Source organism: Nycticebus coucang, chromosome 7, assembly GCF_027406575.1.
Source record: "Nycticebus coucang isolate mNycCou1 chromosome 7, mNycCou1.pri, whole genome shotgun sequence".
NCBI lineage: Eukaryota > Metazoa > Chordata > Mammalia > Primates > Lorisidae > Nycticebus > Nycticebus coucang.
Window position 1 is genome coordinate 76,612,739 of NC_069786.1, and position 12,427 is coordinate 76,625,165.

Genomic DNA, 12,427 nt, shown 5'->3' on the forward strand with positions numbered 1-12,427 from the left:
CGAACCTGGCCCCAGCCAAACTGCAACCAAAAAAAAAAAAAAAGAGAAAGAAAGAAAAGGTACAGTAAAATTACAATATGATAATCTGAAGGGACCACCACCGTACAAGGGTTCTGTTGTTACCTGAAATGTATTATGTAGAACATGAATGTCATCATACATTACATTTTAAAAGGGTACATTTTATGGTATGTGAATAAAATCTGAATTTAAAAGAAGCAAAAGTAAAAATAAAAAAGATGAAAATACATATTTTTTTTATTATTCCCTCAAAACAACCAACCTCAAACCATAGCTAGTCAGAGAAAAAGGTTTGTATTATATATGATTTTCTTCATTTTAGTTGGAAAAAAGCAATAAAAAAGTGTGTAAGTTCTTTTTGTTACTGCAATCATGTTATGGTTATCTTCTGCTCGAACTGGTCACTGAAGGACAATAGTAGTAAATTCTGAGATATCAGCCATATCTTTTCCTTCCAACATTATAGGGTAACAATGGCACATGAAGAATTTATTAACAATTCTGATTTGAAAATCTAGTGTTATAAGACAAACCTAAGAACACTAACTCTGGGTAACTAGGTCTCATATCTCAATGAGTGCTTTCTAATGCTCAGGGTATTCATGAGAGTTAGGTACCCTGTTCAACATTATTTTGGTAAATCTAAGAAAGGAAAAGACTAATAACTATATTCAAAAGCTTAGATAAAGCAATGGGTAGGATGCTTAACACAAAAACAAAGAACTAAAAGCTTTAAAGGGTTAGTACTTTCTTCTTAAACATTTATAACTATCTAAAATGTTTTTTTTTTTTTAAAAACAGTCACAAATACACACTTAAATTGCTAACAATAACTGGAGGTAAAAACACCTATCAGATACTATCTTGACTTAGGTTTATACAGTTAAACAATTTCAGTTTTCAGAAGGTTTCAGAGACACTCTGTGCAATCCTCTCATTTTTGCAGCTGAGACAAAAAGAGATCAACCATAGATCAAGTCTCTCACACACTAAAATTTCAGTGTGGAAGAGTAAACAATATATTCTATCATACTGTGACCACATCTACTTTTACTAGATATTGCAAACTTATGTATTTCTCTTCCAAGTTGGGAAGAGGTGAAAGAGGTTTCAGATGCTCAGCATGATATTCACTGCTTAATTACTGTTTTTACAAGTTATCTTGGTTCACACCCAATTACAAGGGTTCTACATTTTATAAAAACTAACTATAAAAATAGTAAATAAAACAAAATAACTTGCAAGGAAAAAATACGCTTTTACAGCATTCATATGAATTGAATTGAAAATATCTTCAATATACTTCACCTAAGAAATTAGCAAACTCAATTTGCTATTTGCTTAGTGATTCAGAAATAATGCTAATATATTTATATCTTCTGTAGAAAGTTCAAACTCTCCTTTTCTTTTAATACCAGCAGTTTAAAATCATCACCCACTGAAATATAATGAATATGAATTTAGTTTTGCCATTCATCTGTATTTCTCAGCTTCCATTACTTATTGGGTTTCATAAGCACAACAAGGTAATAATCCAGGATGGTATAAGGCAATCAAATAAAAAACTAGCAAAAATAAAAAAGAAAGTTACTAGGTAAGAGATTTTATAACAGGTAATATTAAATAATAATTTAACAATATTAAACTATAGTTGACAACCTTCAATAATAAAGCAATACCAAAAGTATGAAAAAAAGATGTGACTTTTTTCCCTAGCTTTTGTTAAGAATAGAATTAGTATGCACACACAAACATTGAAATTTATGAAAAACAGGCTGTTATGGTCAGATTCTGTTATAAAATGCCATCCCAAGGAAAATAGTCTTTTTTACACATTAAAAAAAAAAAAAAAAAGAAAGAAAGAAAAACAGGCTGGGGCATGGTGGCTCACACCCATAATTTCAGCACTTTGGGAGGCTGAGGTCAGGAGTTTAAGACTAGCCTGGGCAACAAAATGATACCTGTCTTTACAAAAAATTAAAAAAAAAAAAATTAGCCAGGCATAATTGTGAATGCCTATAGTCCTAGCTACTCTTGAGGCTGAAGTAGGAGGACTGCTTGAGTCCAGGAGTTGAAGTCTGCAGTGAGTTATTATTGTTCCACTGCACTCTAGCCCAGGCATATGACCTTGTCTCTCAAATCCAAACAAACAAACAAAAAAAAATAACCAAAAGAAAAAAAATAAATTTGTGAAAAGCAAGTGATTGATGAAGAAACTTACTTTACTACATTCTTTTTATCTACTAAGTATCAAAGAGAAATGTAAATGTAGCTAAATATTCCTTTTTGTTGTTTTATTTTAATGATCCCCTACACCAAGATCATTTTTAAGTTACAGCAACTATAAATATTAAATGAATTAAAATTTCTTGGTATTTCAGTCTTAGGTTACTAAATGAAATGTATTCCAAGTTTAACACAAATTCAGTGATTGAAGGAAGGGTAAAGAAAAAGAAGACATTTACTAAATTACTATCTTCTTTAAATGATGCCAGTTTTTAAGTTGTCTGTACAAACAGTTTTGCTGATTTGTCCAACTGATATAAATTTATACTGGGGGGGAACACAGTGGTCCATCTGCCCCAATGTTACAGCTTTGATACTGCAGTCAGACTAGAATATCATTTAAAAGCAAGAACAGAAAAACATTATTTTCAATAGCAAAGACAATTGTGTAGTTTTATGCAAATAGAGTAATTTAAGGAGCCATAACAGTGAGAAGGTAAGAGTATTGGAGAGATTAGTCAACAAAAAGAAATAATGAAATCCTCACACAAATCAGTTGCTAGAAACAGTTTTGTTCACAAGATTTTCTTTTCTTTTCTTTTTTTTTTTTTTTGAGACAAAGTCTCACTGTGTTGCCCTCAGTAGAGTGCTATGGCATCACAGTTCACAGCAACCTCAAACTCCTGGGCTCAAGCAATTCTCTTGCCTCAGCCTCCCCAGTAGCTGGGATTACAGGTGCCCGCCACGATGCATGTCTTTTTTTTAGAGATGGGATCTCACTCTGGTTCAGGCTGGTCTTAAATCCATGAGCTCAGGCAACCCACTCGGCCTCCCAGAGTGCTGGGATTACAGGTGCCTGCCACAACATTCGCCTTTTTTTTGGGATTTGGCAGGCTCATTTTCAAAGGTGAACTGATTATATGAGATGCCCTCATAGTCATCTGACTTGAAAATTACATTCTATTCTTAATTCCTAGCCTGGTTATTATAAAAATAACATTTTTAATAAATACAAAAAACTTGGGAAAAAGACACTATAAAATCTATAATCCAACCACCCACAAGATTTCTTCTGTTGATATGTTTATACATTATTTCTAGAATCTGCTTATTTTTATAGTTAAAATAATATCATAAGCACAGTTCTACATATAGTTTTTCCTCTCTTTAACACTATATCAGACCATCTGTCCACATTTAAAACCATTCTCCAATAATTTGATTTTCACTGGTGGCAGAGATTGGACACTTTATTTTTGCTGAAAAATAAGATTCTCTCCCTTTTTCTTTTCTTTTTTTTGGCACTAAACAATTCTGCATATAATACCCTGTCAATATTTATTTCTTTAGAAAACATAATAATGAAAAACAAAAGTCAAATGGCATGGACAGTAAGTCCTTGGTTCACATTACACAGCAGGGTGACTTAGGAAATAACAATGTAACCAGATGGGAAGATTTTTGAATGCTGACACCATAAAAAAAAGAAAAATGTTTAAAGTGATGATTTGGTAATTACCCAGATTTGATCATTATGCAATGTATACATATACTGAAACATTACACTGTTCCCCATGAATATGTACAATTATGTCAATTATAAATTAATAATTTAAATAATTAAAATTAATAATTTTTAAAACAAAAAAACCCCCAACATACAAGATAGCAATAACTGCTACTAGAACCGGTACCATTGTATAATAGTAGCTGTTACTTGTTTCTTTTTTTTTTTTTTGAGACAGAGTCTCAAGCTGTCACCCTAGGTAGAGTGCCATTGCATCATAGCTTACAGCAGCCTCAAACTTTGGTCTTAAGTGATTCTCTTGCCTCAGCCTCCCAAGTAGCTGGGACTACAGGTGCCCACCACAACACCCGGCTTTTTTTCTTAATTGTAGTTGTTGTTGTTTGGCAGGCCTGGGCTGGATTGGAACCCACAAGTTCCTGTATATGTGCCTGGCACCCTAGCCGCTGAGCTATAGGCGCTGAGCCTGTTACTTGTTTCTTAATGTTTAAATTTTTCAAGTCTATTGTGTAATTCATGGATTATCAAGGTTAGGATTCTTTTAATTAACTATTCAAAGGGCTCCACTGCAACCCTTCAAACTTAATGGTCATAGTGATAGTAGATATTAAGTCTGCTGCTAAGAACTGATTATGATTATATTTCTAAAAAAAGCACAAATGAAAGAACAAACCCTACTGACATATACCTATAATAAACTACTTATCTTTTATTTTAGGTGTATATGAAAAAAATTTAATAGTTTTCTTTTTCATATGATGAAAAAAATGAAATAAAGATAAATCCCTCACCCCCCCCCCAAATTCCAATCAATGTTTTGCTGTTTAACACTCTTCTATTTGAAGATGTATCTAAGCCAAAAAATTTTCAGACTGAAAACAAGACAACTCCTGCTCATGAATCATTATTGGTATTACATCATGCTAAACAAAAATATACTTAACCTAGTAACAAAACAAGAACACAGGCTCAGTGCCTATAGCTCAGCAGCTAGGGTGCCAGCCACATAGACCAGAGCTGGTGGGTTTGATTCAAGGCTGCCAAACAATGACAAGTTACCCAAAAAATAGCCCAGCCTTGGTGGCGGGAGCCTGTAGTCCCAGCTACTTCGGAAGCTGAAGCAACAGAATTTCTTAAGCCCAAGAGTTTGAGGTTGCTGTGAGCTATGACAGCTAAAGACTCTTCTCCTCCAGTGTAAAATGTAAACACTGTGCCCAAAATTAATAGTTTGATTTGTATACAAAACAGATGTGGTAAGAATTTAATATTCTCATTTCTCTTTAAAACCAAATTCACAGCCTTCCAAGGGAATAGGTTTTGTTTTTATGATATCATTGTAGTTCTCTTAACATTACTTCAAAACCTCAAAACCTAAACCTGATTCCTATTTCCATGTACAGTATATGCATTTACATCTACATAGCAAATCAGTGTTCAAAAGTCATCAAAATAGCACTTCTCTCCTTAGAAGCAGAATTAGAAACCAAATTAGGAAAAAAATTTACATTTCCTGTGCTACCTTGCAATAGAGTTGTTTTCAGATTTTTATTAGTGATATTTAATTATAAGAAATGACACAGTTAAAAAATCATTTAATTCTGTAACACAAGTAGACTTTCCAAATAAGTAAAGCATTTTTTAAAGCAAAGAACTAACTATAGGAAACTATGTGTATGGGTAGGGGATAAAGGTAGAGAACTACGTGGTTTGAGAATGCTAAAATGGTATTTAGTTTTCTGTTATCATATTCTAAAATGTATCCCTGATCTCCTTATCAATAAATAATATCTATCAATTAATCAATCATTCAATAAATAAAGGATCAACTAAGCTAATGTCTTACCTTGACTGAATAGCAAGATAAATTGTACGACGAAATGAGACCAGATTAATTTCTGTTTTGTCATGAATAGTCACTTTTTGTCCTGAAAGAAATTCAACATAAAAAAATTGCAAAATTGCAAGAATAAATGTGAAGAACTTAAAATGTATCTCTATATTATTTTCTTTAATAAATCTACTAAGAATTTCTCAAACTTAGTAATACAGGTAGCCCCCAGGTTACAAACGAAGACAGGTTCTGTAGGTTTATTCTTAAGTTGAATTTGTTATGTAAGTTGGAACAGGTATATTTACATATTACCTGTAATAGCCTCCATTTGTAAATGCTAGTTGTATGTAAGCTGGATGTTTGTAACTTGCAGACTGTACTCTTTTCTGTTAGTATTATAGTACAAAATCAGTTATTAGTAATATAATTAATATTTATAGAATTCAAAGCAACTATTTCAAGTCTTTTGCTTTATTATAATGTTAGTGCGAAGTCAAAAAAGCTATTTTTGTTTCTGTGTCTCATCATTCACACAAAAGGCCAGACTCATGCTGCTGTTCGGTAAAATATTATTTTGAGAGTTATAAACAATATATTGATAATTTGGCAGAAGTGTAATTTATGAGTAGAAATTCAGTTTCAGAAAACACTGGATTATCATGACAGGTAAAATGGATCCAATATATAATAAATACACGTATTTGTCAAAATGTTCTCATTTAAAACAGGAAAATTTTCCTTATAAATATTTATATGTACACATAAATATAAATAGTTTTATTTGAACAGTATCTTCACATAAAACACAGAAATTCTGAAATAAAATATAGTACATGGATAATTAAAAGATGATTTCAATAAAGAAATCATTAAAAAAAACTTAAATAGTTTTTACAAAATGTTATAACAGAACTACATTATACCCTAAAAGAGAAAGCTATACTTTTTATATTTTCAAATATATAACACACACAGTACTGACCAATTTATGCATATTCTCATGTTTTAACTATTTTTCTGTGAAATAATGTAATCAAGACTGAAAAGAGAGCGAGCGCATCACCACGTCTGCTTCTGCAGATGTAGCTTTTAGCTCCCCCCACCCTATTTTGCCAAATCAATGGCAAATATCCAGTCAGTTCGCACTGTAATCAAAACCATAATATGCCTTTGATACTTTGAGAGCAGAGTTTCTCAATTTTGGCAATACTGGCATTTCAACCTGCATCTTTTTTATTGTTCAGCACAGAGTCCTGTCACCTGTGGGATGTTTCACAGCATCCCTCATCTTTACCCGCTAAATGCTGAGCCGCATTCCTCCCAAGCCCCCTCACAGATTGAGAACCACTATTTTAGAGGGTTACTTTAGAATTAGTGTAATTTTAGGGTATTTTACAATATTATCTGAATAAACTGCACTTTCACCTTCTTCATCTTCTTCTCCTTCTTCCTCCTCTTCTTCCTCTTCTTCCTCACTACTTCCAACATCTTGGTCTGTGTTTGAATCACTGTCTCCTTCATCAAGAATTTCTGTATGAACAAAGTGTAGGAAAAAAACAATTAAGCAACAAGTGATATCCATGTATCCCATTCTGAAAAGATAGTTCTCAGTTCACTGAAATCCACCGTGGTGTTAACAGTTTACAAGTCAACAAGGATGATCATATAAGCCTTTTGTTGTTGGCTAAGTGGTTAGAGAGCATTTTAACTTACTGGACTAGAAAGAGCCGTATGTCATTTTTTTGCCAGATAAAAATGGGTATGAAACAAAGAGGAGATGAGAAAAACAGAGAAAAAGTGGATGAAGGTTTTCCAAAAGAGCAAGAACACTGGAAAAATGCTGGAAACTGCATATGGGAATGAAAATACTATTCTATCCTAAAAAAACAAGACAGTCTATTATAAAAAGTTAAGCTCATATAAAGGAAGCAGGAATTTAGGGTAAGAATATATTTGGAAAGACAAAAAAGACAGAGGAAATAATTACATAATTTAGTGTTCACTTTAAATAAATGAGATTTTTATTAAAATGGATACCTGAACATTATGAATCAATCCAAAGACTTTTTATGTGTAAAACAGAAATACAAGTTTAAAAGCCTTTAAGAAAAATGGTAAGACAGGACCTTTATTGGACTGCTTCTTAAAATACAACTAAACTTGAATGAAAATAGCAATACATATAGTCTCTTAAGACTACATAAGACCAGTCACTATGACAAAAACTAAAATTATATTTTGCTTAATAGTGTTCTGTTAGCTTAATAAAGATTTTATAAACCTGGCTAATTCTTCACTTTTGCATTTCTACTATAATGAGAGAGCTGTTGGGGGCCAACTCACTTTTAGAAAAATTCTATAATCTTTACACTTAACTAAATAGCATAAATTAGAAGACACATACTTATTGCTGGCAGAGAACTTCATCCTATAGGAACAAATCATTTTACGAGAATGTACAGTTGTCCTTCTGCCCTCATCTGACAGATACATCTCAAGAATATTCCTGACAAATGTGAATTCAAGAAATAACATGAAGAATCTAGTTTATTATTATGCAACACGGCTTAGACTTTTAAAAGAAGTAATTATTTAGTATTCAACAGTAGGAAGACAGGCACTCCTGCTGTTTTCCCAGATGCTGTCATACTTAAAATACAAGTATACCTGGGTCACTGTAAGGTGCTAATTACTAAAGCTGTGCCTACTTCCTGCTGTGGCCATTTTTTATGCCAGCTCTAGAAGCGCATCTTACAAAAGAATGAAGGTCAGATGACTTGTCTTATCATTTACATCATGCTCTTCTCATCTCTCCACTTTAGAATCTACATATCAGAATCACTTAGGCAATTACAACTGGATTTCATTAACTGAATAAAGCACTGCTTTCAAAGAATGGTCTATGAGTCCCTGGGGATCACTGAGTACTGTCAGTGGTCTATGAGATCAGAATTACTTTCATAAAATACTAAGACATTATCTGCCCCCACTGACTGCTATGATAATAGTTCAAAAGCAATGGGGTTAAAATTGCTGTCATCCAAGCACCAATCAAATCGCCAAACTGTACTAGCAGTCAGTGCATTTACTGCCATGTTCTTGCAAAAGGAAAAAAAAAGTTTCACTTAAGAAATGTGAAAAAATAAAATATTAATTTTATTAAATCTCATCCCTTGAGTATAGGCCTTTATCTTAATTTGAGTGACAAAATATGCAGTTCATATAGACAGTACTTCTGTTGAAGAGATACATGCAAAGGTGATGGTTTTCTCAGTGAAAAGCACTTGGGTGATTATTTAAATTTCAAGATGAATTAGCTACTTTATTACTATTTTTAAATAACTGGCCCACAAACTATAGTTATTAGGCATTTGGCAAACATTTACTCAAATGTAAATAAGAGTTTTCAAGAGAAAATTCAAATTTTGAGAAACCTGCATCCATCCTTCGAGCTTGACAGCTTGCTGATACATAGAATTTTCAGATAAGATAATTGGTAATATCAATAAATGTGATTTTTGATAGTATATCCATGTGTTAATTTGATTCTGATAATGTTAACATGTTAACATTTAAAATAGAAGTTCATAACTCAGTGAATCAGTACTCTCGAAATGACTAATGCAACATTACAAAATCCCAAATAGGTAAAAGATCTATTCAAAGTGACAAGCAATGGATTTTAATGTAACAGAGAATGAAAATTCATTGATATTGTTTCAAATTTCACACTGAAATTAATCTTTAGGAAACCACTAGGTGTTAAATATTGGTATAGTATCAGGGAAAAATACAATTATTTGACACGACCATTAAAATACTCTTCCCTTTTCTAAATACATCATGTGTCTAAAGCCTAGATTTCTTTCATGTACTTCAATCAAAGTAACTTACTGTAATAGATTTTCTGTAGAAAGAGACATGAGAATACAGCTGTTTCCTATTAGGCCAAACATAAAACTTATGCCATTTTTCTCACTAATTTTCTTTGTAAGATTATTTTCATAAAAATATATAATTTATGTTAACATACACTAAGTTTACTATTATTTTGAAATGATTTAATAAATATTGTTTTATATTCTGTTTTCTACTATAGTAAATGTAAATAGATGTGACCTACATAAACAAAAGCTCTTGGGAGTCCTCAATAATTTTCAATAGTGTAAAGGCTTCTGGAGACTGAAGAATTTGAGAACTGCTGTAATAAAGGTAGTGCTACTTTCCAGGTATTGGACAATTGCCTAGACTCTAATGAAATGAGTAAGAAATTCCCAAATTTAAAAAAGAAAAAATCATTTACTAGGAGTGACAAGATTTCATAAAAACTATTTGGCATCTTTTAGGGAAACTGGAAAAAAAAAGTTCCTGGGCGGCGCCTGTGGCTCAAGGGAGTAGGGGGCCGGCCCCATATGCGGAAGGTGGCGAGTTCAAACCCAGCCCTGGCCAAAAACTGCAAAAAAAAAAAAGGGGGGGTGCGGTTCTTGAGAAAAGAAGGCTAAATGGGTCTAAGGAATCTGGCCAGTTGCAGTGGAAAGCCCTTAGGAAATTAGCATCTTAAAAGTCCCAGACTTTTAGGGTAATGTATAGAAATGGAAGACTTCTACCCTTACCTTCTCCTTCTAAGCATGACTGAAGCATAGAATATAGGCAAAGGGAGAATCTAGACCTCTGCTTTCTCCTCCCAGGAGCTTCCAGAGCAGTAAATACTTCTCAGGCAAAATCACAACTCAAGGGAAATAAACTCATAAAACCATTAAGTTTGCCCGAATACTAGCTTTAAGAAAAAAACAACAATGTGAAAATTGTAACAGCCATCATTGCCTATGGCAATACAAAGCACTGTATTTTACTTATTCTTCCATTGATTAAGTTAACATTTACTATTGCATAAAACAAGCACCTTTTACAGGTATCTTAGCTATTAACGTCAAAGGCAAAATAAAATCCAAAATCTAGTGAAAGTTAGTACTTATACTACTGATGTATAAGTGATAATAATTAATTATCAATTTATCAGGCACCAATAGTGTAAATCTTATCAGAAGGATGTCTACCTGACCTAAAGGAATATTAAAGTATAGCATCTTACAATAAATTATACCACCTAATCAATTTTATTAAACTGGGTAGCATATGCTGTGTGTGGTAGATAAGTTAAACAAAGGCTACTAGTAATCTGTGAAGATTTCTTAAGAGGGATGAGACTTATGGATTGCATACTTTAAATAGAGGAAAAGAGAAGTACAATGAGATAAATAATTTAGAATAAAGCAATACCATGGCCAAGTATTAGGAAAAAAATAATTCCTGGGGAAAGAGTGAAGAGAATGACATTAGAAGAACAGAGATTTCACTGGTGGGGATTGGTGATATATACATATTTCCCTTTCACCAGTATTATATAACTACCTAAATTGTTCCTACTTTTTCCAAAATAATTTTATAAAATTTTACATACCCTTCTTAATAGTTTTGTACTTCTCTTCATTCTCCATAAAATTAGGATCCATCTTGAAAACATCTTAAAAAAAAATTAAAAGTTAAGTGTTTATTTTCTGTTTACATTTATTGGTGCCCCTCCTCCTGTCCCCCAACCCACCCCAACTTACTAAGAACATCTTCTGGATTGTAGTCATCCTCCAAAGGGAGCATATGGGTGAATTGATCATCTTCCTCCACTAAGTCAAGTCCTTCTAGGATAATGGGGTGGTCCTTGAATCCATCCTTCCGTACAGCGAACATTACTTCAATCATATATTGAACTCTTTTATCAATTTCAGACTCATGCAGAATGTTTCGAAGGCGTTCAAATATAGCTAAAGTTAAAAAGAAAGTCAGTAACATAAGCAATAAATATTATAATACTCAAAAAAGGTTCAAGATCAAACTAAGAATATACCCTTACCATTGATTCCTCTTGGTGACACTTGTGTTAATTTGAGGCCACATTCCTTGAGAAAACCAATAGCTACTTCAACACTATCATCTGTTGGTCTTTCCAGGAGCAAAGTGAGCATCTCTAAGCATAAAACCTCATGTGCCTTAAAGAGAATGTAGACATACGGAAGAGAGAAAATGCTTTTACATACATTAATATACTGTCGAAAATAATTTCCATAAATTAGTAAATCTGTTTGTAATAATTATATTGCACATATAACTGGCAAAGTTTTATTCTGATATTCAAAATATGGCACACAATTTTTCTATATTTTCATTATATATCTGTTAAAATTTTTCAGATTACTCTAAAAATCTTGTTTACTATGCTGAATACAACTATTTGAATTATCTCCAGAAGAGATTTTTTTCAGAAGAAATAGTTTTCTTAGACATTTTGTATAGAAAATGTCATCAAACTCAAAATTCAAGTTAAAAAATCATATGCTAATTTTTAATCTGATAATTATTTTCATAATCCCTGTATGAGGAATAGTAATGATTCTGATTCTTTTTATAATACTTTTCTCCATGACCACAGATATTTATTTCCATTCCCCAATTTATTCTGTCCAAGACTCTATTAGCAAATAGTCCTTAATTTTATCACAAAATATTTTAACAGTTTCTGGCACACAGTAACAGTTTTGAGTATTTCCTTTTTCTTCACATTAAATCAAACTATTTATACTGGTTATGTTAAAAAATTAACACTAATAGACAACATCAGGTAGAATAGGAACACAATTCTACTGAGAACCTTTGCTGTAAGATAAGAAGAAAATGAACCAGGAAGAATGTTCAAAACACCAAACACATGCCTTTCTAAAACACTTATTTGAGACTGAGAGGGTAGTCTGAATTTCGCCTCAGGAGAATAC

The 12,427-nt window shown here is 32.4% G+C and overlaps 1 protein-coding gene across 2 annotated transcripts in view; it reads right to left on the reverse strand.

Annotated features, from left to right (window-relative positions):
• Window positions 1-12,427, reverse strand: part of CWC22 (CWC22 spliceosome associated protein homolog) — a 76,962-nt gene that overhangs the window by 14,289 nt on the left and 50,246 nt on the right. For both annotated transcript variants that reach the window (XM_053597697.1, XM_053597696.1), the window contains exons 9-13: window positions 11,512-11,647; window positions 11,216-11,422; window positions 11,065-11,127; window positions 7,029-7,133; window positions 5,616-5,697 (exon numbers count right to left, since the gene is read on the reverse strand). In XM_053597697.1, the coding sequence (XP_053453672.1) occupies window positions 5,616-5,697; window positions 7,029-7,133; window positions 11,065-11,127; window positions 11,216-11,422; window positions 11,512-11,647 (593 nt within the window). The remainder of the gene's footprint in view (window positions 1-5,615; window positions 5,698-7,028; window positions 7,134-11,064; window positions 11,128-11,215; window positions 11,423-11,511; window positions 11,648-12,427) is intronic.